Raw genomic sequence first — 27,647 nt, 5'->3', positions numbered from 1 at the left:
AATTGCTTTAAAACTCATTGGCACATTTGCATCCCTCCTGAGATGGTGAGATGACTGCCTGTCTATGCTGAGGGCTCCACAGTGAAGCTAACCAGAGCTCAGTCTGTCTAGTGGCCTTGGGCAATTCCTTCTCTGGAGCCCCATTGCACTGTCCCTAGACCCTGAATGCTGAATGTTCTTTGTAGGACTGCCTTTTGCCTTTTTTGTTTGTTTGTTTTTCGAGACAGGGTTTCTCTGTGTAGCCCTGGCTGTCCTGGAACTCACTTTGTAGACCAGGCTGGCCTCGAACTCAGAAATTTGCCTGCCTCTGCCTCCTGAGTGCTGGGATTAAAGGCGTGCGCCACCATGCCCAGCTTGCCTTTTGCTTTTATCTTCTCCCCCTAGTACTGGGAATGGGAACCAAGGCCTTAGGCAAGGGGTCTCTACTAAGCCCTGCTCCCAAGCATAATGAAGCTACCCCCTAAACTCTTGGTGGACTGCACCATCTGCAGGGATTTCAGGTGTGCTGCACCTGCTTCGAGAGGTGCTGGGATGGAGCTTGGAGCTTTGTGCTAGGCAAGCATGCTACCAAGTGAGCTATACTCCCGGCCTTTTGGTTTAAAATTTTTAGGAATAGAGTCTTACTCTTTTAAGAATCCAGGTTAGCTTAGAGCTTATATCTATCCCTCTGCCTCAGCCTCCAAAGTGCTAGGATTGTAGGCTGGAGCCGTTACACTGAGCTCCAGTCAGTGCCAGCTCTTTTTTTTTCTTTTGATTTTGAGATAGAGCATCATTAACTATTCCAGGATAGCCTTGAACTCACTCTGACCCAAGTTGGTCTTGAACTTGGTTTTTTTTTGTAATTTAGTGAGTTTGTTTGTTTATTTGTTTGTGGTTTTGTTTTTCCCAGACAGGGTTTCTCTGTATAACTGTGGCTGTCCTAGAACTCACTCTGTAGACCAAGTTGGACTTGAACTCAGAGATCACGTGCTGGGATAAACGCATGCACCAGCACTGCCTGCTGGGGTGTGAGCTCGTGACTGCCCTCACTTAGTCTCCCAAGTAGCAAGGATGATGTTCCTCCAACACCAGGTGCAGCAGTTAAGAGCAATGGCTGCTCTTCCAGAGGCCCTGAGTTTCATTCCCAGCACAGACATGCAGGCAAAACATCAGTACATATAAAAATAAATAAATCTTTTTTTGTGGGGGGGGGTGTTCCAGACAGGGTTTCTCTGGGTAGCCCTGGCTGTCCTAGAACTCACTCTGTAGACCAGGCTGGCCTTGAAATCAGAAATCTGCCTGCCTCTGCCTCCTGAGTGCTGGGATTAAAGGCATATGCCACCACGCCCGGCTTTAAATAAATCTTTTTTAAAAATCTATGGGTGTTTTCCCTGCATGTGTGTCTGTGCAGCACTTTTTTGCCAAGTGCCTTTGGACCTCAGAGAATAGCATCAGGACTAAGGTTACAGATGGTGTGAGCTGTCACATGGGTGCTGGAAATTGAACCCAGGTCTTCTGGAAGAGCAGTTGGTGCTTTTGACTGCTGTCTCCTCTATCCCCTCTTTTCTTTCTGCTATTTTAAATAAAAGGCATATTAATCTTTGTTTTGTTTGGCTTGAGGCAGGGCTGATCTATGTAGCACTATGTCCTGGAGCTCACTATGTAGACAGGCCTTATGTGCAGGAAAGGTTTTCCTGCAGGTATGTATGTATGTATGTATGCACACAATGTGCATGTCTGGTGTCTTCAAAGGACAGAAGAGTATTGCATCCCCTGGAACTGGAGTTAACAGTTGGTAGTGAGCTACCATGTGGACTCTGGGAACTGAACCTGTACCCTCAGGAAGAGCAGCAAATGTTCTTCACCACTGAGCCATCTCTCTAGCCCCTCTGAGTTCCTTTTAATAGCAGAATGTATCAATTATGCCCAGGCCACTATCTGATAGATGTGGACTAAAGCCTAAAGAAAGACACACACACACACACACAGATGACCCTGTAGTGGTAAGGTTCCGATGTGTGAATTCAACCAGACATATCAAAACCATTTTCCCTTTCCCACAAAACTGTATCTAGGACAAAGGATGTAACTCCGCAGTGGGGCGCTTGCTCAGCATCCCCCAGTAGGGCTGGGGGTGTGGCTCAGTGGTAGAGCCCCTGCCTAGAATCCCCAGTTAATGGGCTGGGGGCCAAGCCCTGGGTTTAGTTCCTTACAGAACGCACAAACACAAATACACATATTAATTTACAGATGAGTGAGTGCCTACATGGAGAAGTAGGTCAACATTTAAGAGCATGTGTTCTTCATTCGTGGGGATAGGAATTGGAATTGGTAACAGAGGGAGAGACTGTTGCAAAAGAAAACAGAAACATGGAGTATATTTATGTATATATCCAAATCTAAAGTACACATGCGTGTCTGTCATGCAGGCACACAGGAGTGTTGAGGTCAGAGGACGCCCTTAGGCGAGTCCTCCCTCTCCCCTGGTGTGCGACAGCGTCTCTTGCTCACTGCTGCAGTCGCCAGGCTCCTTGGTTTGTGAGCTTCAGGCATTGGCCCAGCTTCACCTCTCACCCCTTGGTGGGGCTCACTTGGGCTAGGGTGTGTGTGCATCACCTATGGATCTGAAAGATCCTCCTGCTTGGGCAGCAAGCGTTTCATCCAATGAGCCCTGCCCATGCCCTCCAGGAGCATTTTAGCATGCTTTTAATTCCAGCACTCAGAAGGCCAGCCTGGTGTACAGAGCAACAGAACAGTCAGGGATACACAGAGAAACCCTGTCTCAGAGAAAGCAAAAAACTAACCAAAGCCTGGGGTGGCAGGCCTGCCCCAGTGGCACCAAAGCCTGGGGTGGCAGGCCTGCCCCAGTGGCACCAAAGCCTGGGGTGGCAGGCCTGCCCCAGTGGCACCAAAGCCTGGGGTGGCAGGCCTGCCCCAGTGGCACCAAAGCCTGGGGTGGCAGGCCTGCCCCAGTGGCACCAAAGCCTGGGGTGGCAGGCCTGCCCCAGTGGCAGTGAGTGCTGTTGTGGTTCCTTACTGAGCCCTTACTGGAGGAGGCTCTGTCCAGGGGAGAGGGTGACCTTATCTTAGAGGGCTCCCTCGCAGGGCTGGACACAGGCAGGCGTGGCAGCTGCTGCTGGTGACTTGCTAGTTACATGTTTCTGATAGAAGCAGTCAAGTTTATTTTATTTTCTCTGTGTGTGTGTGTGTTAGTACACATGTCATGGCCAGAGGTATTTCCTCGTTGCTCTGCACCTTGCTTGATGCAAATGGTCTCCCTGACCCTAGAGCACATCTGGGGATCTGCCCTCCACCACCCTGGCACTGCAGTTGTGGATGTGTGCTTCCACGCCCAGCAATGTCGATGCTAGACACCTAAGCTCAGGTTCTTGTATTTACACAGTAAGCACTTTTCTCATGGAGTCATCGCTCCACCCCCAAAATTAATTTTAGCTGTTTGTTTATATAACCCAGCATATTCAGACTACTGCCATTGGAGTCAGTGTTTTAACATTCTTCCTGTGGTTCCAGTGATGGAGCCCGAGGGTTGGGTGTGCCCAGCGAGCTTGCCCACGCTGAGCCTGCCCCTAGCCCCTTGCGGGTAGGTTGGTTTTGGTTTTGGTTATTCTTTGAGATAGGGCCTCAGTAGCTGTGTGCCCCAGGCTGGCCTCATACTCAAGACTCATCTACCCCTGTCTCCCCAGTGCTGGCATCACAGGTGTGCCCCCATGGCGGACACACCACAGCATTCTAGCCCTGTGTGTTCTTGCTCCTTACCACCTGTCTCAGTTTGTAGTAGCCTCGGCCTGGATGCTCAGGAGCTGCCGCCTGTCTGCTGTCGCCACCCAGGCTGTGCAGCTCTGAGATCAGGGTGCTAATTTCAGGCACTTCCTGCTGGAGTCACTGTCTGAGTGGGGCTTGTAGATCTGCTTGGGAATTAAGGGCAGAGGTGAGGGGGGTTTGTGGAGGAGGATGTCAGGAATGCTTATCTTCTTGGTCCCTCTTTATTCATTTAGTGCATCCTGAAACTGACCAGCTGTTAATAGAGCGCCTGCTGTGTGCCAGGCACTGGCTGCAGCCCCTGTAGGCACTAAGACCCATACCCATGAAAAATGTTACAATTTTAACAATAATGAGTTTCTTGGACAAAAGTGAGTGGAAAGCACCTGTCAAAGGAGGTTTCAGGAGCTAAAACCAAAGTGACAGAACACTCAGAACACAGGAGTGGCTGGGGGCGGAGGCCCATGACAGAACACAGGAGTGGCTGGAGGCGGAGGCCCATGTCACACAGCCCAGAGGGTAGGGATAGAAAGGAGGCAGAGAGCAGAGAAAAAAGCTGCCAGAGAAACCATGTATGTGCAGGCTGTGTTCGGGTAAGGTGGTGATGGTGTGTCTCAGTACAGGGACATCTCTGAGGTGGGGCGTGTGTGGGGCAAGGCGAGTGGACAGTGGAGTCTAGAGGTGTGGCCCTGGGGCTCCAGTGGGCAGTGAGAATGGCCAGACACAGGCAGCATACAGACAGGCTATGGTACCTGGGTAGCAGACAGTGGTGCCTGGTATCACAGAGGAGATCTTCTGTCATAGCAGAGGTTTAGGGACAGTGTAGACATAGGGGTTAAGAGAGGGGAAGGAGGGGTGTGGGGAGGGTGCTGTCCCGTGCTGTTGCTGAAGGAGGTGGCAGGAGCCAGCAGAGCTCTTCAGTGATTGGATGGTCCCAGCTCGACTGTGAGGTGCTCAGGGGCAGAACATGAGAGGGGGGGCCACATGGTGGCTTATAACCATCCATAATGAGATCTGACACACCCCCTTTGGATGCATCTGAAGTCAGCTACAGTGTACTTAAGTATAATAATTAATAAATCTTAAAAAAGAAAAAAAAGAACACAGTAAAAAGAGAGGTGGGCCTTTGGGCTTCCATGGCAGGGTGTGGTAGACTCCCCCCCCCCCAAAACAAGCCCCAGCACCTTGCAGCTCATGGGCCACCGGGAGGAGGAAGGGGTGGCGGAAAGCTTATATATAACCTTGCCTGTGGCCTTGTGTGCCTTGCCGTCTCTCCACAGGCAAGAGCAAAGAGGCTGAGATCAAGAGGATCAACAAGGAACTGGCCAACATCCGTTCCAAGTTCAAAGGCAAGCTGCTGGCCCAGGGCCTGGGGAGGGATCCAGGGCCCAAGGTGTTTAGGGGACGCTTCCTTACTTGGCTCCCTTTCCCATCCTCTGCCTCAGGGGACAAGGCCTTGGATGGCTACAGTAAAAAGAAGTATGTGTGTAAGCTGCTCTTCATATTCCTGCTTGGCCATGACATTGACTTTGGACATATGGAGGCCGTGAACCTGCTAAGCTCTAACAAGTACACGGAGAAGCAGATAGTGAGTGCAGGAGACCAGACAGGGGCAGGGGCAGAGGGAGGTGGGCTCGGGTCCACTTAGACGCTGTTGCATGCTGGTCTAGTGCCCTTTAGCCACAGGTGCCCAGCTGTCCCTTCTCTGCCCCACAGGGGTACCTGTTCATCTCAGTCCTGGTGAACTCGAACTCAGAACTGATCCGGCTCATCAACAACGCTATCAAGAATGACCTGGCCAGTCGCAACCCCACCTTCATGTGCCTGGCCTTGCACTGTATCGCTAACGTGGGCAGCCGTGAGATGGGCGAGGCTTTTGCTGCAGACATTCCCCGAATCCTGGTGGCTGGGTGAGGCACTGGGGACCACAGCAAAAGGGCACAAGCAGGAGATGAGAGCCAGCTTTGTTTATGGCACCTTCCTAGGTTTTCCCACCTCGGCTTTAGACCCCAGAGTCTCTGTCTCTCTCATGTCACCTGGATGCCTAGAAGGTGTAAGGACCCATCCCACCCGGTAGTCGTGTGTCAGAGACACAGTGTTAGTGTCTCCTGTGGGTACGTTGACTTGTTCCCTCATCTGTGCCTGCAGCACTGATGGCTGACACTGGTGCCACCAACAGAGGTGGACAGTCTCAGTGTTGCAGCCAGGAAGGTGTCCAGTGTCTGCTGGGTGAGGACAGGCAGGGTTTCAGACGGGTCAATTGTGACGCTGTGCCACCTGACTACTTCAGGAAGCTTCCCGGCTGGCTCCTGAGCGGTTTACATGCCGAGCTGTTGGTAACATGGCTCTGATTCTCAAAGAGCAGTGGCAGGAGACCTTGCCTTCCCAAGTGCCGGGGTACCTGTCTGTAATTCCAAGGTACCTGAAGATGCACAGGTGGGCTGCAGCTGTGGCCTGCAAAGGACCCTGGGGTCCTTCCACCTGCGCACCTGTAAACCTCGTATGAAGGCAAGAGGAGCAGAAGTTCAAGGCATGGTCTGATAGTCAGTGGTTCCTAGGCTACAGAAGACACTGCGTGGAAACAACGTCTCCCTTTTGTTTGCTTTTTGTTTGTTTTAATTTTATTTATATGAGTACATTGTAGCTGTCTTCAGACACACCAGAAGAGGGCATTGGATCCCATTACAGATGGTTGTGAGCCACCATGTGGGAACTCAGGACCTCTGGAAGAGCAGTCAGTGCTCTTAACCACTGAGCCATCTCCCTAGCTCTGAAAAAAGGCTTTCATTAACAAGTCAGAGGGGATTCTCCAGGGGGTGATGGATAATGTTGTAGAACAGTCAGGAATCAGTGGTCACCTGAGGATATTGGGTGCCTTGTGCAAAAGGCTCAGCAGGTGTCAAGGCTCTGGGTATAGGTGTGTGGTCCATCAGGCATTCTCTGTGGATGGGGGATAGAGAGCATGGGAGAGACTTTGGGGAGTCTGCCTCTGCTTCCTGTGGAAGTTGGGGTAACTGGTGTCTGTCAGGCAGTTGAATAACAGGAGCAGTGTTGTCTTTTAGAAAAGTCACCATGGCTGCTGTGCCCAGGGTGAGATTTCTATTTCTGGCAGTGTAGACAGGTGCTGCTGGGGTTCTTGACAGTGGCTGATCTGGGCGTAGTGACACATGTAGGAAGGAGGAGGACTGGGACAAGTCTGAGGCCAGCCTGGGCTCCACAGTGAGACCCTGTGTCAAAGAGAAAAGAAAGACTTTATTTTGAACAAAGGAGCAAGAGTTAATATTAATTAATGGAGTCTTAAGCTAGCCAGTAATTAAGGCGCATGGAGACCCAGCCAGGAGCAGCCAACTCTGACAGAGTTGGTCTTAGGCAGCCTGGGCTTCTAAAGCCTTTTATGATGGGGGGGGGCAGGAGGGGGCTGAGTCGTATATTTGGGTGGGGGAGGAATATAGCCTCTGGGAGCAGAGAAAAGCTTGTCCAAGTAGAGGCTGTGGGAAGCCACACATCAAAGTGTAGGTGGCCTAGAAATAAACGCCCCTGGGAACTGTATGCAAAATTACCTGTCTCCATCCTTATCACAGCAACCAGAGTTGGCTGCTAGCCTGCTCTGTGTGTTTGTTTGAAACAGGGTATCATGTAGCCCAGGTTGGCCTTGCGCTGACCCTCCAGCTTCCGATTTAATGCTGGGATTGCAGGCCCCTACGTCCACAGCTGCCTCATCCTGCCTGGGTCACCAAATACCCATCCCTAAGTTCACCTTTGAAGCAGTGTAAGCCAAGCAAGGCCAAGCTGTCCCAAAGGATCCTTCCAAGATTGTTACTTTTATTCTATGTGGATGGGTGTTTTGTCTACATATGTATGTACCCCATGCACATGTATGTAGTCTCTGAGAAGGGAGGCTGTGAACAAGCAGAGAAGCAGCATTGAAGGCGGGCTCCATGGTGGCCCAATGTGCTAGGTAGAGCTAGAGGATGGGCTGGCATACAGGAGGACAAGGACTAAAGGGCCGTTATGGGTGCAGCACTGGGGAAACTTAGGCAGGGTTAAGAATGTACGACCACTTTGTAGCACAGCCAGATCCTGTCTCCTAATTGGTCAGTTAATAGCTTTAAACTCAGAGTTTGAGCTAGGCTCTCACTAGGGAACCCAGACTGATTGCTTGCCTGCTTTTGTTTTGATTTGCTTATTGAGGTGGTCCAGTGTAGCCTGGGCTGGCCTTGAACTCACTAGTAGGTAGCTGAGCATGACCTTGAACTGTTTCTCCTGCTTCTTAGCCTCTGAATTTAGACAGACATACAGTATCTATTATCTGTTTGTTTTTGAGGTAGGATTTCACTGTGTAGCCTTAGCTGGTGTAGAACTTTTGGTGATTCCTGCCTCCTGAGTTTCACCATACAGTCATGTACCGCCATATCTAGCTCAGATCTGCTAACTGTGCGCAGGGCAGTGGTTTTTTGGTTTTTGATGGACTCTTGTGTGCGATCATTAACCACTACCCAATTCCAGAGCACTGTTGTCACTCCCCGAGAGAGTGCGCCCTGTGTTGTGGGCAGGTCTGTCACCCCCTCTCCCCTCGGAGCCCACTGGCCCATGCTGAGGCTTTGTCTGAAGCGCTGTGGAATGTGCAGTGACCAAGTCTGTAGCTTTCTCTCAGTAAGGTGTGTTTTGAGTTTGTTCGTCTGTCTGTGGTGAGTGTCAGACTTAATGCCTGGAGCTGGGAGCTGGCTCAGTTAGTAAAGCGCTTGTGGTGCAGGCGTGAGGACCTGGTGTCTGGAGTCCACAGCACACAGACAGCTGAGTGTCAGTATTCTACCTGTAACCCCAGCCATGGGCTGCCAGGACAGCCCAGCTACCTACTCAGTGAGCCCCAGGTTCAGTGAAAGATCTATCTAAAAAATTGGGTAGGCAGCTACAGGGGAGGTCACTAGTGTTGATTTCTGGTCTTCATATGCACATGCACACACATTATGCACACACAAAAACTGTACAGTATACACATACACTGCACACACTATATAGACATATACACTATACAGATATGTGTGCTATACACACACACACACACACATACACACATGGCTAGACACACACACACACACACACACACACACACACACACACACGCCTGACAGAGCATGTTTTCTGTGTCCATTGTCACAGATCTCCCTTCTGACAGGCATGCTGCTCTCACTGAGTGGAGTCTGCAGTACTCTTGTGTTGGCTCCTAGCTGTGAAACTGCTAGGTCAAGGTTTTGTTGTTTTTCTTTTTTTTTCTTTTTGTTTTTTGAGACAGGGTTTCTCTGTATAGCCCTGGCTGTCCTGGAACTCACTCTGTAGACCAGGCTGGCCTCGAACTCAGAAATCCACCTTCCTCTGCCTCCCGAGGGCTGAGATTAACCGTGTGTGCCACCACGCCTGGCCAGGGTTGATTCTTTTTGAGACAGAATTTTCTTTGTTTGTCTGGGGGCACATAGTCGCTCTGTACCTGTGCTGACCTTGAAACCACTATGTAGCCCATACTGTCTTTAAATTTCTAACCCTTTGCCTCAGCCTCACAAATGTTATGGTTATTTGACTCAGCTGCCAAACCTATCTGCAGACCCCCTCTTACCTTAAAGATTTGTGTTGTAGTTAATATTTGAGGATTTCCACCCACCTTAGATCATTTAGTTTCCAAATAAAAACACAAACCTTTATATTTGCAATAAGCCTTAAAGCTTTAGAGCTGGGCAGATACCAGCCCTCTATGCTATTTTGTCTGCTCCCCTGTCAGTGGCCCTGAGATAGGACTCTCCATGTTCCAACTGGGCTGCTCCTACTCCAAGGGGCATCCCTTGTGGCCATGCTCTCACGGTCCATCTATCCCATGGCGACTTTATTTCTCTCTCTCCTCTTTCCTCATGGCCTCTGCTTCAGACCCCCAAGTCCTGAGAATGGAAACCTTGCCTGTCTCTCTCTTCTGCCCAGCTGCAGGCTGTAGGCATCTTTATTGACCAATTAGGGATAACTTGGGGGGCAAGGTTCCATAGCATCATCACTTGATGCATGTGAGGATCTCCTCATACGGGGCAACCCGATGTTGGGGTCCCGTATTTAGTATTACAATTCATAGCCACAGACCAAACCTCAACAGATTTGGTTTATTTTAAACCGTGTGTGTGTGTGTGTGATTTGGTTTATTTTAAACTGTGTGTGTGTGTGTGTGTGTGTGTGTGTGTGTGTGTGTATGTGTGTGTATGAGAGAGAGAGTTGGTGTGTTTGAGTAGAGGTACCCTGAGAGGTCAGAAGAGGGAATAAGACCCCCACTGTTGGCTGTGAACTGCCAACTTGGGTCCTGAGCAGTGTGTGTTAACCACTGAGCCACCTCCTTTCTTGCCTTGACCCTTTATTTTTATTTTAAGACAGGATCTTACTGGGCATGGTGGCACGTCCTGTTACCCAGCACTCGGGACAGATTGATGGGAATGTGAGGCTACTCTAAAACACATATTGGGTTCTAGGCTAGCCTGGGCTCCATGGTAAGAGACTATCGCAAAATGGGTGGGGTGAAGGTCTTGCTCAATTGCCAGCCTGACCTTGAACTCACTCTGTTGTCTAGACTGGCCCTGAAGTGTCATTTTGCCTCAGCCTCCTTAGGGTTTGAATGACAGATGTGTGTCACCAGTCGAAACTTATCACAACTTTACAAAATAATTATTTTTATGTGAGTGTGTGCTTAGGTGTACCAGATATGTACAGGACACCACAGAGACTATTGCATGTCCTCTGGCTTTACCCTCTCCCTTCCTGCTCCCTGGAAGTCAGCTGGGTCTAGATTCACAGTCGTGTCCATCTTCCCTACCTGGCTGCATCTTCATGCCTTGTCCTTTGCACCCAGTCTGTCTGGCTTCACAGTTACTGAGTTGTTGTGGGAAGAAGGTGGGGCTGAGCTCCACTGGAGGTGTGCCCACCTAGCATACCCAGAGCTCTAGTTTCTCTCCATGGCACCGTCTAAACCGTGTGTGGCGGTGTACATGTCTCACTGTGAGCGTAGAGAAGGGATCAGGAGGTGAAGGTGCTTCTTGGCTAAAGAGTGAGTTCCCAGCCAGGCTTGGAGACGCAGGCCTTTAATCCCAGCACTCGGCTGGCAGGTGGATCTCTGTGAGTTCAAGGCCAGCCTGGTCTACACAGTGAGTTCCAGGTTAGTCAGGGCTATATAGAGAAACCCTGTGACAAGAAACAAAAAGAAGTAGGTGGGGGATCTAAACTAGCCTGGATTAAAAGACCCAGTCAGCCAACTGATAAATAAATTCTCAAGTCCAGTATTAAAGAGACAGCCAGAGCTGAGACAAAGCTGGAGGGTGGCAGGGTGATCGATTGCCTAGTGTGTATAAAGCCTGGCTTCCAGCCTCAGCTTCCTAGAAATTGTGCATACCTGTAATCTCAGCCCTGAGTAGATGGGGCCGAAAGATCAGAAGTTGAAGGGCAGCCTTGGCTTTTGAGGCCCTAATTACAGTGCAAGAGGCTAACGTCCAACGTTGTCAGCCTAGAATACTGGATGGGAAGGGCAGGACCTCTAAGACTTCACGGACAACTGTTTCCTGCCTCTCCTCTGATTTGTTCTATTTCTGACGTATTGGTTGCAGGCGAGGTCTGGGTGCACAGATGTGACCCACAGTGTCTGCTAGTCTCTTTATTACCTATAGCAATGCAGGGTACACGAGGGTGCTCACGATGCAGGGCCGAGCCAGCCTGCACATTTTGCCTGGCCCTGCCAGTTGTTTTGTGGATGAGGAGACAGAGTCTCTGGGGCAGCCAGGGCAGTTTCCAAGTGCTTTGGGGTTGCTCTGGCTGCCTATGTAATATCCTGGTCACGTGGCAACAGATAGGCTGGAAGGTGCACTGGGGCCATGTAGCCCTGACTGCCCCACGGTGTCCCACAGGGACAGCATGGACAGTGTGAAGCAGAGTGCCGCCCTATGCCTACTGCGACTCTACAAGGCCTCGCCCGACTTGGTGCCCATGGGCGAGTGGACGGCACGTGTAGTGCACTTGCTCAATGATCAGCACATGGTGAGGTGCCCGGCCGCCCCACCCTCAAGTGCCTGAAGCCCATGTCTTGCCTTCTGCCCTGACATTCCAACCCAGACCTCCTGTCCCCAGTGTGTATGCCCTGCCCAGTTTCCAAGAAACCTTCTTCCTTCCTCGATAACTCCTTGGCTGCCTGGGACTGTCCTCATCTCTGATGCAGTACCTTAACAAGATTTGCCTATTTCTGAGCCTAGAGAGCCCATAGCAAGGCCAGTGGACTGACTGCCTTGCAAAGACTGACCCCACCCTAGACTCCCATTAGCCCACCCTGCTCCTGACTCCTGAGCTGACTTACCCTGATGCCAGGGCTTTCCCAGTGACACCCAGCATGAAGTCCCTCACGCCTGAGCTCCTTGCAGGGAGTGGTCACAGCTGCTGTCAGCCTCATCACCTGTCTCTGCAAGAAGAATCCGGATGACTTCAAGACCTGTATCTCCCTGGCTGTGTCTCGCTTAAGCCGGGTGAGTGTGCTGTCACACTGGCCGTGGGAGGGTCTGGCTCCCCTGTGTCTGTGATATCTGTCTCTCCTCCCTTCCCTAAAAGGCAAGCCAGCCTGTGCTTAGAAGCCAGGACTCTGCATTGGCTTCCTCGGGCTGTGTGCCCCCAGGCAAATGGCTTCACTTCTCTTTGCTTCTTTTCCTGTGTGGTTCAGGGGCTGGTGTCAGTGCGGTCTGCAGCATGGTTGCTGTGGTAAGGTGCTGACAGCTCCCCTGCCTGCTCTTCTTCCTCCTGTTTGTCTACACATCCCTCCTTTGCCTCCCACCACCTCCACCCTTGTCCCCAGAGCGCCGCCCCGAGCCTTCTGTGTGCCTGGCTCTCTATGTCTGAGTCAGACCTTAGGGCCGCCCTGTCCTGCTGAGAGGGAGTGTGACGGGGACGGTGACTCAGTCATAGACTGCCAACAAGGGCTGTGTGTCAGCATCATGGGCACCTCGCGGAGGTCCTAGTCCAGTTTGGGAGACAGGAGAGCTCCTGGGGATGGCAATCCAAATGGAGACTCAGAATGAAAAAAATGAAAGTGCTGTCCGGGAGGCCATAAGTGTCTCAGTCCTCGGGGAGAAGGAACACCTATGCCTACCATTCAAGCCCCTAGTTACCACACATCTGAATGCATTAGGTGCCAGGCCCAACAGGGTACAGAGATGAGGTCACTGTCAGCCGCTGGCAGGCTTCCTGGAGAAGGTTGTTGGGTTTTTTGTTTGTTTGTTTGTCTGAAACAGGATTTCTTTGTATAGTCCTGGCTATCTTGGAACTTGCTCTGTAGATCAGGCTGGCCTCAAACATATAGAGATCTGCCTGCTTCTGCCTCTGGTGTTCTGGAATTAAAGGCTTTTGCCACTACTGCCCAGCTTGCAGAGGATTTTCGAGGTGGAGTCAGAGGGTACCCTGAGGAGTGATTTTCATTCGATCTTCTGACCAGGGATGGAGGAAGGATGAGACCCAGCTTCGTCACTTCAGTAGTTCCTCTGTGCTGAGAATGCAGGAACCATGGTGGTTCAGGCTGTAAGAGGTAGAGCCCAGCAGTAAGAGAGGCTGTAGCCTGCCCTAGAGACTGTCACACAGGGAACTAGCAGAGACTTCTGCTCCACTGTTACCAGCATAGCTTGGAAAAGCGAGTGAGGTGGTGGGCACAGTGCACACATTCAGGAGGCTGAAGCAGGAGGCTCTTGACTGAGGCCGTCAGGCTTAGTTCTGGTCCCACCCTCAGGCCACCCTATATTCAGGCCTTGGCTTCCCCTTTCTTGTCAAACCTGACTCCCGTGGTGTCCTGTCGTAACCGTGTGTCCTTCAGGGGACAGGCCCCTCTGCTGCTTCTGTCTACCCGCCCATCACTCTTTCCTCCTGCAGATCGTCTCCTCAGCCTCCACTGACCTCCAGGACTACACTTACTACTTCGTTCCTGCACCCTGGCTCTCTGTGAAGCTACTGCGGCTGCTCCAGTGTTACCCACCACCAGGTAAGGCCCATGGACTGCCAGCATCCATGTTCCCACTTGTCCTAAGCGAGGCTGTGCCTCCAGACTCGTGGAAAGCTATGGGTGAGAGTGGGGGGCACAGCCTGGTGCCCTGCCCCATGCAGCACCTGGGGTGGCACAACTCGTCCTGTCTTAGGCCCGTAGCTCTCGGTCCTGTGGAGTGAGCTGGTTAGTGTGCTGCTTTCCAGCAGAGGGCCGTTGTCTCACTCTGCCTAGCAGCTGTCCTGTGCAGCTGGGCTCTGCCTAGTATCCCTCCCCTGCAGCAGTGAGGCACTCTGGGGACTCCAATCAGCTTTATTTCTGTTAAACTCATAACCCCTGGCACCCAAACAGTGTGCAGTGGCCTTCGCGGGTGGTAGCTCAGAGTCCGTCTCTTGAGCTCTATGGTAGCTCCTTGGGAAAAGCTTGAGTGCCGTGTGGCTCTGGGATAGGCTCCTGGGTTTTCCATCCTTCTGTGAGAAACCTAAGGAACATCAGTGCAGCAGAAGGGGAAACTGAGGCTCACAGGAGTGGAGACTCATGCCAAGCAGAGTCAGTATGGAATGAGTAGGAGCCCAGACCTAGAAATTGCTGATCTACATTAAAAGGCAGAGGCCCAGCCTGGGACTGCCAGGCTTGAAGACAGCTGGGCCCCTCCATGGACGGTGAGAGCTAGAGCAGGCTGCAGTCTTTGGAGCCCACCGAACAGAGGGCTCAGCCTCTTTCCCTCTCTCTCCCCCAGAGGATGCAGCCGTGAAAGGGCGGTTAGTGGAGTGTCTGGAGACTGTGCTCAACAAGGCCCAGGAGCCTCCCAAGTCCAAGAAGGTGCAGCACTCCAACGCCAAGAACGCTATCCTCTTTGAGACCATTAGCCTCATCATCCACTATGACAGGTGCTGTGGGCAGAGGTGTGGGCAGGCGGGGCCACTGGCCTGTGGAAGGGAGGCTGGCATCTAACACCTGGGGCTGAGGGACAGCAGGGCCTGGGCAGAGGACAGGTGTGAAATGGTCCCCTGCGGTGGCTGCAGAACAGCTGGCTGCTTAGCTTGTTAGTTTAATCCTGCCTACCGAGGATTGAAGTCAGGGCTGGTTTCCACTGGCCGTATCCCCACTCTAGTGCTTCCCTCTATCTGGGCTCCTGAGGGTTCCTAGGAGGGACCCAGTAGGATGCTGGGTGGGCAGAAGTGAGAAACTGGATCCTTAGACTCACATCTTGTCTCCATGTACACTTCACTTGTGCCTGCCAGTGAGCCCAACCTCCTGGTCCGCGCCTGCAACCAGCTGGGCCAGTTCCTGCAGCACCGGGAGACTAACCTGCGCTACCTGGCCCTGGAGAGCATGTGCACGCTGGCCAGCTCCGAGTTCTCCCACGAGGCCGTCAAGACCCACATTGATACAGTTATTAATGCCCTCAAGGTACAGCCCTCTGCCCCACTCAGAGAGGCCTGGTGCTTGATGGCCTACAGTGGGCCCAGTACCAGCTTAGATCCCAGCTTACTCCTGCTCTCCTTTCCTCAGACGGAGCGGGACGTCAGTGTGAGGCAGCGGGCGGCTGATCTCCTGTATGCCATGTGTGACCGGAGCAATGCCAAGCAGATTGTGTCAGAGATGCTGCGGTACCTGGAGACTGCTGACTATGCCATCCGAGAGGAGATCGTGAGTCTAGAGGACAGGGCTGGACACCTGAGTGTGAGGGAGGAGGGCTGGGGTCTGGCCCCTTAGGTTGAAGGAGGAGTCTGGGGAGGGAGAGCCCCCCTGGGTGTTACGATGGGGCCAGCCATGATCATAGATCCAGGACTGGCAGTAGTCACCCTCCCGTGGGCATGATTGTCCTCACACATCGCCACCTCCCATCGCAGGTGCTGAAGGTGGCCATCCTGGCTGAGAAGTATGCAGTGGACTACAGCTGGTACGTGGACACCATCCTCAACCTCATCCGCATCGCGGGCGACTATGTGAGCGAGGAGGTGTGGTACCGCGTGCTGCAGATCGTCACCAACCGTGATGACGTCCAGGGTTATGCTGCCAAGACAGTGTTTGAGGTTAGCAGCCTTCGCGTTGACCCCGTAATGGAGCGCGGCTGCCAGTCAGGAGCAGCTGGGCAGTCGTCTGCCCCTCCAGCAGGTGCCAGCTTCCTGCTCAGCCAGCCTTGGCTGAGTCACCCTAGGACGTGGGAGCTGCAGCCATGGTACCTTCCCAGGGGGCGTGAAGCAGACACAGCATCTGTGCAGGAGAGCTGGCCCCTTCATTCCTCCCTGTGCACTGCTCCACAGGCTCAGGGGTTGCAGTCAGTCGTGACAGGGAGTGGATGGCTGCAGGGATGTGTGGTAGAGTGCCCGCTGGGCTAGGGCAAGAGTCTGGGTTTCAGTCCCTGCACTCATGCAGAAGCTGTGTGTGTGCGTGTGTGCGTGTGCGCGTGTGCGTGTGTGCGTGTGTGCGCGTGTGTGTAACTCCAGCACTGTGGGCCAGAGATAGGCAGGTTCTGGGAGCTGGCTGTCCAGCGAAGCTAGCCAAAATGGGAATTCTGGGTTCAGTGAGAGACCCTGTCTCAAAAAATAAGGTAGGGAGTGATTGAGGAAGATGCCTGGCATCTTCGGGCCTTCTTATCCTTGAACATGGGCGTGGAGTCCTATGTGCACACATGTGCACGCAGAACATGGAGTGGAAGCTACTCATGGCTGTCTAGGAAGTAATCAAAGATAACTCCCCTGCCCAGTGCCCTCCCTTTTCCAGGTAGGTCCCACCTTCCACAGTCTTTAGGACCTTCCTAAACAGTACCAATGGCAGGGGAGCAAGCACTAGAAGTATGTATGGTATGTGTGGGAGATCTCAGTCACACTGGAACACTGAGTCAGGCTAGTCACCTCACAACTCCCCCAGGCCTCTGTCTCCCTGTGTACATTCGCAGAGGCCACAGGGACTCTCCTGTTTCTCCTGTCCTTGTCCAAACCCTGTCTTCTCTTGCTCCCCCCACAGGCCCTCCAGGCCCCAGCCTGTCATGAGAACATGGTGAAGGTCGGTGGCTACATCCTTGGGGAGTTTGGGAACTTGATTGCTGGGGACCCACGCTCCAGGTGAGGGAGCCTCATTTTGGTGCTCTCTTAGGGGCCTGGGGAAACAGTGTGGCTGCAAGCTGGGAAAGGGTGGGGTTCCTAGGGACCCTCTCGGCACACAACCCAGTTACCCCTGCATGAGGACACAGCCTCGTCTGGGGAGTGTGGGTGATGGGCATGTCTGCTGACGCCGCCTCCCTCACAGCCCACCAGTGCAGTTCTCGCTGCTGCACTCCAAGTTCCACCTGTGCAGCGTGGCCACCCGCGCTCTGTTGCTGTCCACCTACATCAAGTTCATCAACCTCTTCCCTGAGACCAAGGCCACCATCCAAGGGGTTCTGCGTGCCGGCTCCCAGCTGCGAAATGCCGACGTGGAGCTACAGCAGCGGGCCGTGGAGTACCTCACCCTCAGCTCCGTAGCCAGCACCGATGTTCTGGTTAGAGCCAATGCCCGAGTCCTTGGGACCACCCACCCTCCTGGGACAGAAGTGCCCCTGACATTCTGTCCTGCCCACAGGCTACGGTGCTAGAAGAAATGCCCCCATTTCCCGAGCGGGAGTCGTCCATCTTGGCCAAGCTGAAGCGCAAGAAGGGCCCTGGGGCAGCCAGTGCCCTAGATGACAGCCGCAGGGACACCAGCAGCAATGACATCAATGGGGGTGTGGAGCCCACCCCCAGCACTGTGGTGAGCCCAGTTATGGACCATGTGCCCAGGCTGGGCCCACTCTGCCTTGCCCTGCCTCACCTGTACCCTGTCTTGCCTTGATTGCAGTCGACCCCCTCACCCTCCGCGGACCTCTTAGGGCTGCGGGCAGCCCCTCCCCCTGCTGCACCCCCGGCTCCCGTAGGCGGGAACCTCCTGGTGGATGTCTTCTCTGACGGCCCCACTGCACAGCCCAGCCTGGGGCCCACTCCTGAGGAGGCCTTCCTCAGGTAGCTCCTGTCCTTGTCCTATCAGTCCCACCCCTTCTGTCTGGACTCTGTGGCCCAGCTACCCTTGCTGTCCTTTCCCACAGCTGTGTCTCAGTCCACTCTTCGTTCTCTCCTTCCTCTTGCCTCTCTTTCCCTGGCCCTCTTGCTGCCTCTCTGGGATTGGCTGCCTGCCACACCTGTCTTCTCTGTCTGCTCTGGGATTGGATGGCCCAGCGAGCTGGAGCCCCCTGCCCCTGAGAGCCCCATGGCTTTGTTGGCTGACCCAGCTCCAGCTGCTGAGTAAGGGGTGGCCTCTGGCTTTGGGTTGATGGATGTCCCCAGGGTGGGCTTTAAGGGTGCCTGGTGACTGGCAAACGCAGGGTTAGAAAACAGTGAAAGCTGGGGTTCTTGGGAGATCCCTCTCCTGGGGTCCCACTCCCATAACAGAGGGTCTCAGGGGAAGCTTGGCCTGTAGGTTCTGGGGAGTCTCCTTCCAAGAGAGCATTGCCTGTGCCTTTCTCCTCCAGCCCCCTAGGCATCACCCTTCTTCCTCTCCCCCAGCCCAGGTCCTGAGGACATAGGCCCTCCCATTCCAGAAGCAGATGAACTGTTGAATAAGTGAGTTCTGGGAGAGGTGGGCAGGGGAGCGGGGACAGGTGGGGAACACAGGAGCCCTCCCATTCTGACTCCCACCACCTTGCCTAGGTTCGTGTGTAAGAATAGTGGGGTCTTGTTTGAGAACCAGCTGCTGCAGATTGGAGTCAAGTCTGAGTTCCGGCAGAACCTGGGTGTGTCCTGGTGGCCCAGAGGTGGAATAGGGGTGCTGGGGAGGGGTGGGGTTGTTGGCAGTATCCCCTGGCTGGGCTGGTGGCAGGGTATGGGATCAGAGGAGCTTGGATGGAGCCCTCACCCACCCGCTGCAGGCCGCATGTATCTCTTCTATGGCAACAAGACTTCTGTGCAGTTCCAGAACTTCTTGCCCACCGTGGTCCATCCTGGGGACCTCCAGACTCATATCCTGTGTTCTTGTGCCCCACCCCACCCCAGTAAGCCCCTGGGAAACACTTACCAGGTCCATACTTGCTCAGTCCCTCCCTCTGAGTTAGGCACATGTCATTTGTAAAACTATTCATAGCTGGTAGACCTCTTTACTCTGGCACAGGTGACAGTAACCCAGTATGCAGTATGTGACTTCCAGCACACCAGGTACCCTGCCAGGCACCTTACTTTTGCTGCACTCAGGTTAACCAGGGATGCCTGCAGTGTTGGCCTGCACTACATCAGCTGAGTGACTTGCCTCCTAACCCTCCGGGGGGTAGCTTCTCTCTTTCTGCTTATGAGGATCTTGTGTTGTTTGTGAAACTTTAATATCACCCAGGCTGACCTCCACTTGCTCCGGAATGGGCTGGCTTTGAGTCGAGGTGAGTCTTCTGTCTCTGCCTCCCACGCTGTGAGTGTAGGTGTGCACCAGTGAGCCTGGCTTCCGTGGCTTTTTTGGAAGAGCAGTTGGGATGTCCTGGAATGTGTATGGCAGAGCCAGGCCCCCTCTCCCTTATATTGGCCTCATTCTGAATGTGTGAGACTAACTGGCCTTTCCCCTTCTGCTTCGTTCACCAGCCTTTCCAGAGCCCAGGGTAGAAAGCTCTGTCAGAAGTAGGGCAGAGTAGGTGAGTGTAGATACCAGCCATTTCCATGAAATCAGACCTGTGTACAGATGGTGACAGTCATTGCTTCCATCTGGGTGCATGACCACTACTAACACAGGCATGTTGTGGTGCTGGGTGCTTTCATCTATTCCTCAGGACACTTTTATGTACCTAGTTTGCACTGGAGGCTAAAAGTCCCAGCGTGCCCACTAGGGTCCATTGAAGCTAGGAGTGGAGGCTGGAGAAGTATATTCCCAGGGGTCCCAGATCTCACAGGAGGAAGGAGGAGTTAGGTGTAGGCCAGTTGCAGTGGCCCAGAGCCTCTAGCTGCTGGGCTTGCGCTCCTCAAGATGCCTCAGTTGTGCCACCGCTGTCCCTGGCTTCCTTGACTATGGAGCCACAGCTGGCGGTGCAGACCAAGCGTGTGGCGGCACAAGTGGACGGTGGCGCACAGGTGCAGCAAGTACTCAACATTGAGTGTCTGCGAGACTTCCTGACGCCGCCACTGTTGTCGGTGCGCTTCCGGTAAGTGCGAGCAGCACCGTGTGGGCTGTAGGGCAGTGAGGCAGTGTCTTCAGGGATGGGGCCCAGCTGAGCTGCTCCTCATCTGCTCAGGTACGGTGGCACCGCCCAGTCCCTCACTCTGAAGCTCCCAGTGACCATCAACAAATTCTTCCAGCCCACAGAGATGGCGGCCCAAGACTTTTTCCAGCGCTGGAAGCAGCTGAGCCTGTGAGGGGCGGGGCTGAGGGGCGGGGCAGGGCTGAGGGCGGGGCCTCAGATGCCTGACAGTGCTTTCAACCTTCCAGCCCCCTGCAGGAGGCACAGAAAATCTTCAAAGCCAACCACCCGATGGATGCTGAAGTTACTAAGGCCAAGGTGAGACAGACGGGCGTTTATCAGGTGCTGGGACCAGTTCTCACCCCTGAGAGTTTAGCCTGCAGTAGGCTGGAGGCTTCTCAGCTCTGCTTCCCTAATACCCATGTCGTTGCAGCTTCTGGGGTTTGGCTCTGCTCTTCTGGACAATGTGGATCCCAACCCTGAGAACTTTGTGGGTGCTGGAATCATCCAGACGAAGGCCCTGCAGGTGGGGTGTCTGCTTCGGCTGGAGCCCAATGCCCAGGCCCAAGTGAGTGCAGAGGGTGGGCATCCCTGTGACCTCACCTTCCCTGCGAACCCCGCCTTCCCTGCACCTAGCCCTCCTTCCTGTGCTTCTCATTAACTTCTCCTCTGGCTTTTTTTTAACCTACCTTACCCCTCTGACTTTGTACCCTTGTCGGGCTCTCGCCTTTCCACACAGATGTACCGTCTAACCCTGCGCACCAGCAAAGAGCCTGTCTCCCGTCACTTGTGTGAGCTGCTGGCCCAGCAGTTCTGAGCCCTGGACTTGCCCTGGTATATGGCCAGTGCCAGGCAGCCCTGGGATGGAGGCAGCTGTGGTGGAGCGGGACAGCGAGGGGCCCTCCAGTGGCGACAGCAAAGAGCCCGGGGTGGGGGCGCCTGGGAGCTCCCTCTGGCCTTTTGTATTTTATTTTTGTTCATCTGCTGCTGTTTACATTCTAGGGGGGGGTCAAGGGAAGCACCCTCCCTCCCTTGTCCCCCGAAGCACAGAGGGGAGAGGGGCCGAGGAAGTAGGTACCTCTCCCCCCCCTTCCCTGTCACCCTCCCCCTTCCTCCCTTTCCCCATCCAGGGGCTGTGTATTATTGTGAGCGAATAAACAGAGAGACGCTAATATTACCCCAGCTATTGACTGCCCACCCTGAGTGATCAGAGGAGCGGGGTGAGGGCTTGCAGAGTGCGGGTGGCTAGGCTTCGCAGCCCGTGGGTGGGGGTGTGAGGGGAGAGCAGCAATAGTAGCAGCCGGAGCCCTAGTTGCACAGCCACCAGCTGCCACCCCATGCCTGGCCCTAGCACGAGATAACAGGCTCTGGGCATCTGGGCTGGGTAGACTGTGTCCTCTTGTTTCTCTGCAGGCCCTGGTTCTGAGGAAGGACAGAGAGGACTGTGTTGAGCAGCACAGCCTCCTCATTGGGCCTGGTACCCCTCAGCCCAGCCCATTCCTCCACAGTAACTCCCAGATCAGCTTCTTCCCGCCTAGCCTTGCGGTCTTCCTATGACCACCGTGTACTCACAGACCTAACGTGCAGTGGACCCCAAGTGCCCTCAGCACTGGTGTCACCCTCCAGAGGATCACACCCTGTCCTCAAGTGCAGGCCTCCAGATTTGCACACTTGTGAGGTCTTTATCCGGCTGGGCACCGTTAGGTCCCTGCCTGTGTCTCTTGGGGCCTTAGGGACCTGGGACAACTTCCCAATGTGGAGTCTGCAGGCTCCTCACTTGCCTCAGCTTGAGCAAGGCTGTGCCCAGCACTGTGGAGGGTGACAGGAGTGGCTGCTTGAGCACTGCCACCTAGCATTGCTCAGCGGTTAGGATCACCGGGATCAGCACAACTGACAGTGCTTGCCTAGGAGGCTGGAGCAGTAAGTTGTCAGGTCTTTGGAGGTACTAGATAGCCCAAGTGGCCTCAAACCCGTGGTCATTCTGCCTTGGCCACAGTAGGGCTGACATTCCAGGCATGGGACAAAATGTCCAGCCTGTGCTTACTGTAAAAACACTGACTGAAGAAGAAGTCAGGGATTTAGTAAGATTGACAGGGGCAACTCAGGCATGTGGTGCATTCTCGGCTTCAGGGTGTACATGCCATGTGGGATCCATGCCCACCACTCACCTGGCGGGAAGTGGGTGGTGGCCACCAGCGTGTAGAAGTTTCTAAGGAGGCGCCTGCGCTGCTCAGGGGAAGGCTCTAAAGAAGAGGGAGCACCTTGACTAGGTGGCCTCTGGCTCACGGCCCTCCCACTCACTGCGTTCCCACGCACCTTTATCCTTGGAGGGCTCCACAGTAAAGAGGCAGCGTCGCAGTTCCAAGTGGAGTAACAACAGACTGGGGGAAAGCACTATCAGGCTGTGGGGAACTGGCAGAGCAAATGGCCTTCCCGGCCCTGGGCCCAACCATCGAGCCTTACCCAAGAATATCGCTGTGTAGTGGGAACCCTTCGGGTAGCGCCCTAGGGCCCAGTGGCAGGCAGGCCCGGAGGGGCTCCAGTAGAGGCTGCCACCAGCGTTCCATTAACTACGGGGGTGAGATGGGGAGCGAGGTCAGGGCTGGTTGGCCAGGGCCTGCATGCAGCAGGTGGCGCTGTTGGAGGGGATGCACAGGGGCAGCACTGCAACAGTCCGCCTCACCTGTGGGTCCAGCTGGCCAAGGGGCGGGCGCGGCCCGCACAGCAGACACAGCTCCAGGCCACGCAGCAGCGTCAAGGTCAACAACCTGTGTGGGACCTGTAGCCGGGCACAAGATAGGGCTAAGCATGGCCCCGCCCTGCTGGAAGCCCCGCCCTGGTCCCGCCCACTCACCGTGGGGCTCCCGTGGGGCAGATACACCGGGTAGTCTCGAGCAGCTTGTGGTGGCAAGGACCCCACCAGCCAGGGGAGTAGTACAGCTTCAGGCATGCCTAGGCGCCACCAGCCCTCTGTCGCTGCCACCACTCGGCCTGATACAAGCAGGCTGACAAAGGCTGTGCCAGTGGCCTCTGCAAACCCTGAAAGGGTTTCCTGGTGAAAAGGTCAGACTAGATGTCATAGGGCAAGGAGGGACCTTCCCGGCTAGTCAGGGAGGGGAAGAGCAGCCATGAGACCAGAGACACCCTAGCACGCAAGGCTGCCAAGCTCCTGTCTCACACCCTCTCTGTGAACGAGAATACTTTAACCTTCCTGATCAGTCAGCACTCTCAATTCTCCATACACTTATTTTATCTGTTTGTTTGTTTGCTTCTTAAAATTTATTTCTCCTTCAGTTATGGGGCTGCTCCTGCCAAGTCATACTGAATTTTTGAGTCATGTGTTCACTGAGCTGCCTAGGCCGGCCTTAAACTTTGCATACTCTCCCCAGCCTCCAGAGTAGCTGGGGTGACAGGCCTGCACCAGGAGGTCCTGGGATGCCAATAGTTTTAACAACAGCATCTAAACTTGCTGAGAAGGCACAGTCCTGACCTACGGAAGCTCTGAGGTCAGGACATGCTGCCAGGAGAGGCATAACTTTAGCAAAGGAAGATTGGGCAGGCATGGTGGAGCACGCCTTTAATCCCAGCACTCAGAGGCAAAGGCTGGTGGGTGTTTGTGAGTTGTAAGTTGGAGGTCGGCCGGACTGGCCTACAGAGAGAGTCCCAAGACAGCCTGGGAGCCCTGTCTTAGAATGGGGTGAGGCGGATTTGCCTAGACAGGGTTCCCTGCAAGGCAGGAAGGCAGGGTGCTTGTGAGGCCGAAGCTGCAGGACAGGAGGCAAGCAGTCAGTGTACCCTGGTGAGAAGGTTCCAGGTAAAACTTGATTCCAGGATGATAAGAGGGAGTTAGGACAATGTCCAGAGAAAGAAAACAAAGGAAGGCTGAGCAGAACCGTGGGGACACAGTTATTTCTATAGCTGCCCCAATACCTGCATGGCAGACCCCTCTGGAGGAATGACACAGTCCACACACTGGGTCAGGTCTCCGATGAGTTCTGAGTTCCCCAGGAAGCTGTCGATGAGACAGTAGCTGGCCTGGTAGAGGAAAAGAGGCATCTAGGACCCACGTAGGCCAGATCAGCCCAGAAAAACCTGAGGCCAGCTCCAGGATTAAACAAGCTCTTCAAGAACCCATGGGCTTTCCCTATGCATAGTGGGAATTGTAGTTCCAGACAAATGGGCACGACTTAGGGATCCTAACGTCACTCACATCCCACAGCCTCACCCTCAATTCTTTCTTCAGTCTTTCTACATTCCGGATATTGGTCAGCTCCTCAAGTCCCACAATGAGAACCTAGAAGAATCACATAGGACAGCGGGGTCCTTAATAGGATCTAGTCAGAGAGGACAGTATTTGAATGGGTGTTGAGAGGAAGGCCAGGTCTGGATCCCTGTGTATGAAGGTGGAGGTCGGGCTCCTGGACTCCTAGGTATGAGGGAAGAGGGCTGAGGTCTGGATGTCTGGGTGTGAGAAAAAAATGCAGGTCTGGACTAAGGAGAAGAGGCTGGGGGTGCAGCTCTCTTGAGTTTTGGAGAAAAAAGGGCCCAGTCTCACCATGGCCCCAAACACCATGTGGAGCATTCTTTCCAGCCTCAGCTCAGAGGTGCCCTCCTCAGATGACAGAACAATGAGAGTGATACTGTGGGGAGGAAAGAAGAGAAGCAAGAATGAAGTAGAGGTCAGGCCTGGGAAACGGAGCCAAGCGCTTCAGCGTCTCTGGGCTATTCCTATGCTGCTGGCTACATTCTGCTGGGAACGCAGGGATCAGAGAGGGTGAGTAGCTTATCAAAGATTCCCACAGCCAAGTCACCACTGGCAGGACTCTGGGGTCACCTAAGCCAGGAACCACTGCCCAGATCTTGTTCCCTTGCTCCCGCCAAGGGACCTGTCATGGAAGTTCTTCCACACTACGGTTGTGTCTTCCGTTCTTGCAGAGTTCAGTTGCACATCCAGATTCTGGCCGAACATGTGGACTCCATTGAGAGAGCCGATGACAGAGAAAGGAAGCTGAAGAGTGGGGAAGCATTGAGACCTCACTGTCCCACTTTGCCGTCTCCCCACATCCCCCCAAAGTTCTTCAGGAAACCAGGCTTATTAGTCCCCTAAAGGCTCCGAGCCTCTACTCCCTGCACGGTATGCCATCCCAGCTTCCCAAACCCCTTATTTAGACGAAGGAGTCGAATGCCCCCACCTGTTGACGGGAGGGGGCGCCGCCGCTGCTACTCCGACAAAACAGGGGAACCCCGCTAGAGGCTGCGAGGCACAGCAGATGCACCGGGCTTCCCGGCCCCTCATCCCCCATCTGGAAGCCCGCACCCGACAAGTCACCCCCCTGGAGACTCTCGGTGTGGATCTAGGAGCATGCGGGTAGTGAAAGCAAGTCGGCCTGCCGTTTGGAGCCGCCAGAGGGCGAGAAGCCGGATGGCTAAATTCCTGCCTTCATCAACTCAGCCCCTCCAACAGGATTCTTTTTCCGCCCCGGCCGGAAGTCATCATGACCCTAACAAAGATGGCGACAAGTATTGCTTGCCAAGCGTTCAAGTTGTTCCTGGACAGCTTCACATCTTTTGTATAACGAGAATGAAGAATCTAGTTTGAAGATGGTGATGGTGCTAAGGTGTTGCCTACAAACCTTCATGTGTGCTGTAATTACGTGCTAATTTTTTTTTTTTAAACAACTGGTTGAGGATGGGGACAGTGCTAAGGCACTGCCTGGCAACTGCAGCGTGGCCTTTCATTCCATAGTGGGAAATACCCTGCCCCAGTCAAAGATGGCCGTATGCTCAGGCGTTGCCTAGCAACTACCATTCACAATAATTTCTGTTTCAAAACTCCGAACCGCTGTGCCACCGTCTCCCTCTCATTTTTTCAGAATGGTTTGATCCAGGCAGTGTTGCCTAGTAACCACCAAATGAGATGGTTGTTTTTGTTATTAGTGAAAGGCAGAAGAGAACCTTTTCCAAAATCATGAAAACCACGTAATTTCTGTAACGAATTAATGCCAATGATGGTGTATCGTGTCGAAAGGTAAAACACGGAAAACTTTGTTCCATGCAACAATAGAAGTTAGCACCGAGGTAGCAAGACAGATTTTCACAGATATGATCACTGTACTATCACTTCCAAAGCTTTCTTCCAAAGGATGGCTAGGAGCCAGGGAGATGGCTCAGCACATCCCAGGGCTTGCCATGAAGACCTGAGAAGCTTGTAACCCCTGGAATCTTCATGGTAGAATAGAGAGCTCACTCCACAAAGCTGGCCTCTGTACACATGCCATGGCACACGCACTGTAAGAATCAAAATTTATTTTCTAGTTTAAAATAGTATGGCTATTAAAATAGTATGGCTACAGCTTCGTGTCTTTATTTTCTACTTTCTGGGTGAGTTGCAGCCTTTAGGCCTGGTTGGCCTGGAACTCAGGGTAGCTGTTTGGCCTGGAATGGCGAATGCCAGCCACTCTCTTTTTCTTTGCTTTCCTTTCTTTCTCTTTTGCTTGTTGTTGTTTAGTGTATTTTTGAGGTGTGGTCTCATGTAGCCCATGCAGACCTGGGACTTGCCATGTGTCCTTGAAATTCCGATTCCTTTTTCAACATCTCAGTCTCCTTTCTTTCTTCCTTTCTTTTTTCTTTCTTTCTTCCTTTCTTTTTTTTTTCTAGATTTATTTATTTATTTTATATATACGAGTACACTGTAGCTGTACAGATGGTTGTGAGCCATCATGTGGTTGCTGGGATTTGAACTCAGGACCTTTGGGAGACCAGTCAATGCTCTTAACAGCTGAGTCATCTCTCCAGTCCAGTCCAGCCCCCATCTCAGCCCTTCTAATGTCTTTTTATACTCTGTTTGTTTGTTTGTTTGTTTGGTTTTTGAGACAGGGTTTCTCTGTGTAGCCCTGTCTGTCCTGGAACTCACTCTGTAGACCAGGCTGGCCTCAAACTCAGAAATCCACCTGCCTCTGCCTCAAAGGCGTGCACCACCACTGCCCGGCTATACTCAATTTTGATAAGTGCAAGGAATTGAACAATTTTTTCCACCGACAAATATTAGATTTCTCCTTCTGTATTTTAAATGATACAATAAAACAAAATAATTTTTTGAGACAAAATCGTGCTGTGTAGCCCAGGCTGGCCTTGGTCCTTATGCTCAGTTCTCCCATGTTGCATTGCTACACCCTGCTGAGTTAGCAGTTTTAGCTGCTTGATTACTGTATGTCTGAGAGCAATTGCTTTGTTTATTAAATTAAATAATTTAAAATAATTTATTTATTTATATTTCATGTGCATTGATGTCTTGCTTTAATGGGTGTCTATATGAGGGTGTTGGATACCCTGGAACTGGAGTTGAACTGCCTTGTGGTTGCTAGGACTTGAATAGCAGTCCGCTGAAAGAACAGCCAGTTCTCTTAGCTGCTATCTCTCTAGATCCTATGAAACAATATTTTAAAGTAACTTTTTTGGATGTTGTTTTTATTCTGGATTTTATTTCCTGTAGTTCCTACAGAATAATTAACAAATGTACTCTGTATATGGAAAAAACAGATTCGTAGAATAATTTTAAAATGTGTGCATGGTTGCACAGTCCCTTAAGGCCAGCCTGGCCTACTCTGATATCTCCTGCCAAATCCACAAATAAACAGATAGATAGACAGATAAATGAAACCTTAAAAATTCTATGCATGCTTTTAGTTCCAG

At 53.0% G+C, this 27,647-nt stretch overlaps 2 protein-coding genes and 1 long non-coding RNA gene across 9 annotated transcripts in view; 1 reads left to right on the top strand and 2 right to left on the bottom strand.

Moving 5' to 3' along the window:
- Ap2a1 (adaptor-related protein complex 2, alpha 1 subunit) overlaps positions 1-21,137 on the top strand; it is a 29,118-nt gene extending 7,981 nt beyond the window's left edge. For 2 of the 4 annotated variants that reach the window (NM_007458.2, XM_006540569.4), the window contains exons 2-24: positions 5,040-5,108; positions 5,205-5,347; positions 5,476-5,669; positions 11,682-11,811; positions 12,189-12,290; positions 13,678-13,786; positions 14,526-14,676; positions 15,031-15,199; positions 15,302-15,439; positions 15,643-15,825; positions 16,760-16,857; positions 17,042-17,273; positions 17,354-17,521; positions 17,609-17,769; positions 17,983-18,048; positions 18,310-18,366; positions 18,454-18,536; positions 18,672-18,761; positions 19,796-19,919; positions 20,010-20,126; positions 20,204-20,273; positions 20,389-20,523; positions 20,695-21,137. In NM_007458.2, the coding sequence (NP_031484.1) occupies positions 5,040-5,108; positions 5,205-5,347; positions 5,476-5,669; positions 11,682-11,811; positions 12,189-12,290; positions 13,678-13,786; positions 14,526-14,676; positions 15,031-15,199; positions 15,302-15,439; positions 15,643-15,825; positions 16,760-16,857; positions 17,042-17,273; positions 17,354-17,521; positions 17,609-17,769; positions 17,983-18,048; positions 18,310-18,366; positions 18,454-18,536; positions 18,672-18,761; positions 19,796-19,919; positions 20,010-20,126; positions 20,204-20,273; positions 20,389-20,523; positions 20,695-20,772 (2,867 nt within the window). In that variant the 3' untranslated portion in view covers positions 20,773-21,137. Of the gene's footprint in view, positions 1-5,039; positions 5,109-5,204; positions 5,348-5,475; positions 5,670-11,680; positions 11,812-12,135; positions 12,291-13,677; positions 13,787-14,525; positions 14,677-15,030; positions 15,200-15,301; positions 15,440-15,642; positions 15,826-16,759; positions 16,858-17,041; positions 17,274-17,353; positions 17,522-17,608; positions 17,770-17,982; positions 18,049-18,309; positions 18,367-18,453; positions 18,537-18,671; positions 18,762-19,795; positions 19,920-20,009; positions 20,127-20,203; positions 20,274-20,388; positions 20,524-20,694 lie in introns of those variants that run through there. The other 2 variants (NM_001077264.1, XM_006540570.1) reach the window with 2 other exon arrangements.
- Positions 14,081-15,368, bottom strand: Gm31028. The gene is made up of 2 exons (XR_391427.1): positions 15,282-15,368; positions 14,081-14,267 (listed from the first exon to the last, which is right to left on the bottom strand). It is a non-coding gene; the product is annotated as a predicted gene, 31028 (long non-coding RNA).
- On the bottom strand, positions 20,886-27,205 carry Fuz (fuzzy planar cell polarity protein). 4 transcript variants are annotated; one of them, NM_027376.3, is made up of 11 exons: positions 25,148-25,431; positions 24,842-24,963; positions 24,511-24,595; positions 24,181-24,249; positions 23,886-23,990; positions 22,810-23,007; positions 22,639-22,734; positions 22,419-22,525; positions 22,272-22,336; positions 22,124-22,198; positions 20,886-21,377 (listed from the first exon to the last, which is right to left on the bottom strand). In NM_027376.3, exons 1-11 carry the CDS (start codon positions 25,256-25,258, stop codon positions 21,163-21,165), a joined length of 1,248 nt encoding a protein of 415 aa, NP_081652.2. In that variant the 5' UTR covers positions 25,259-25,431; the 3' UTR covers positions 20,886-21,162. The 4 variants fall into 4 exon arrangements, with proteins under 4 accessions (NP_081652.2, XP_006541255.1, XP_006541256.1 ...); XM_006541192.4 differs by having other exon boundaries at positions 20,896-21,377; positions 24,166-24,249; positions 25,148-27,205; XM_006541193.4 differs by lacking the exon at positions 22,810-23,007 and having other exon boundaries at positions 20,896-21,377; positions 24,166-24,249; positions 25,148-27,205.
- Between the last annotated feature and the right edge of the window lie 442 nt (positions 27,206-27,647).

The sequence above is a fragment of the Mus musculus genome, chromosome 7 (assembly GCF_000001635.26).
Source record: "Mus musculus strain C57BL/6J chromosome 7, GRCm38.p6 C57BL/6J".
NCBI classification, from domain to species: domain Eukaryota; kingdom Metazoa; phylum Chordata; class Mammalia; order Rodentia; family Muridae; genus Mus; species Mus musculus.
This window is presented reverse-complemented; position numbering and strand designations above follow the sequence as displayed.

Coding starts and splice junctions, on each gene's coding strand:
- Fuz (XM_006541192.4), bottom strand. CDS start 25,258: ATGGGGGATGAGGGGCCGGGAAGCCCGGTGCATCTGCTGTGCCTCGCA. Junction 22,735..22,809: donor TGCCCCACGGGAGCCCCACG/GTGAGTGGGCGG, acceptor GCCCGGCTACAG/GTCCCACACAGGTTGTTGAC. Junction 22,199..22,271: donor GGAGCCCTCCAAGGATAAAG/GTGCGTGGGAAC, acceptor CCTCTTCTTTAG/AGCCTTCCCCTGAGCAGCGC.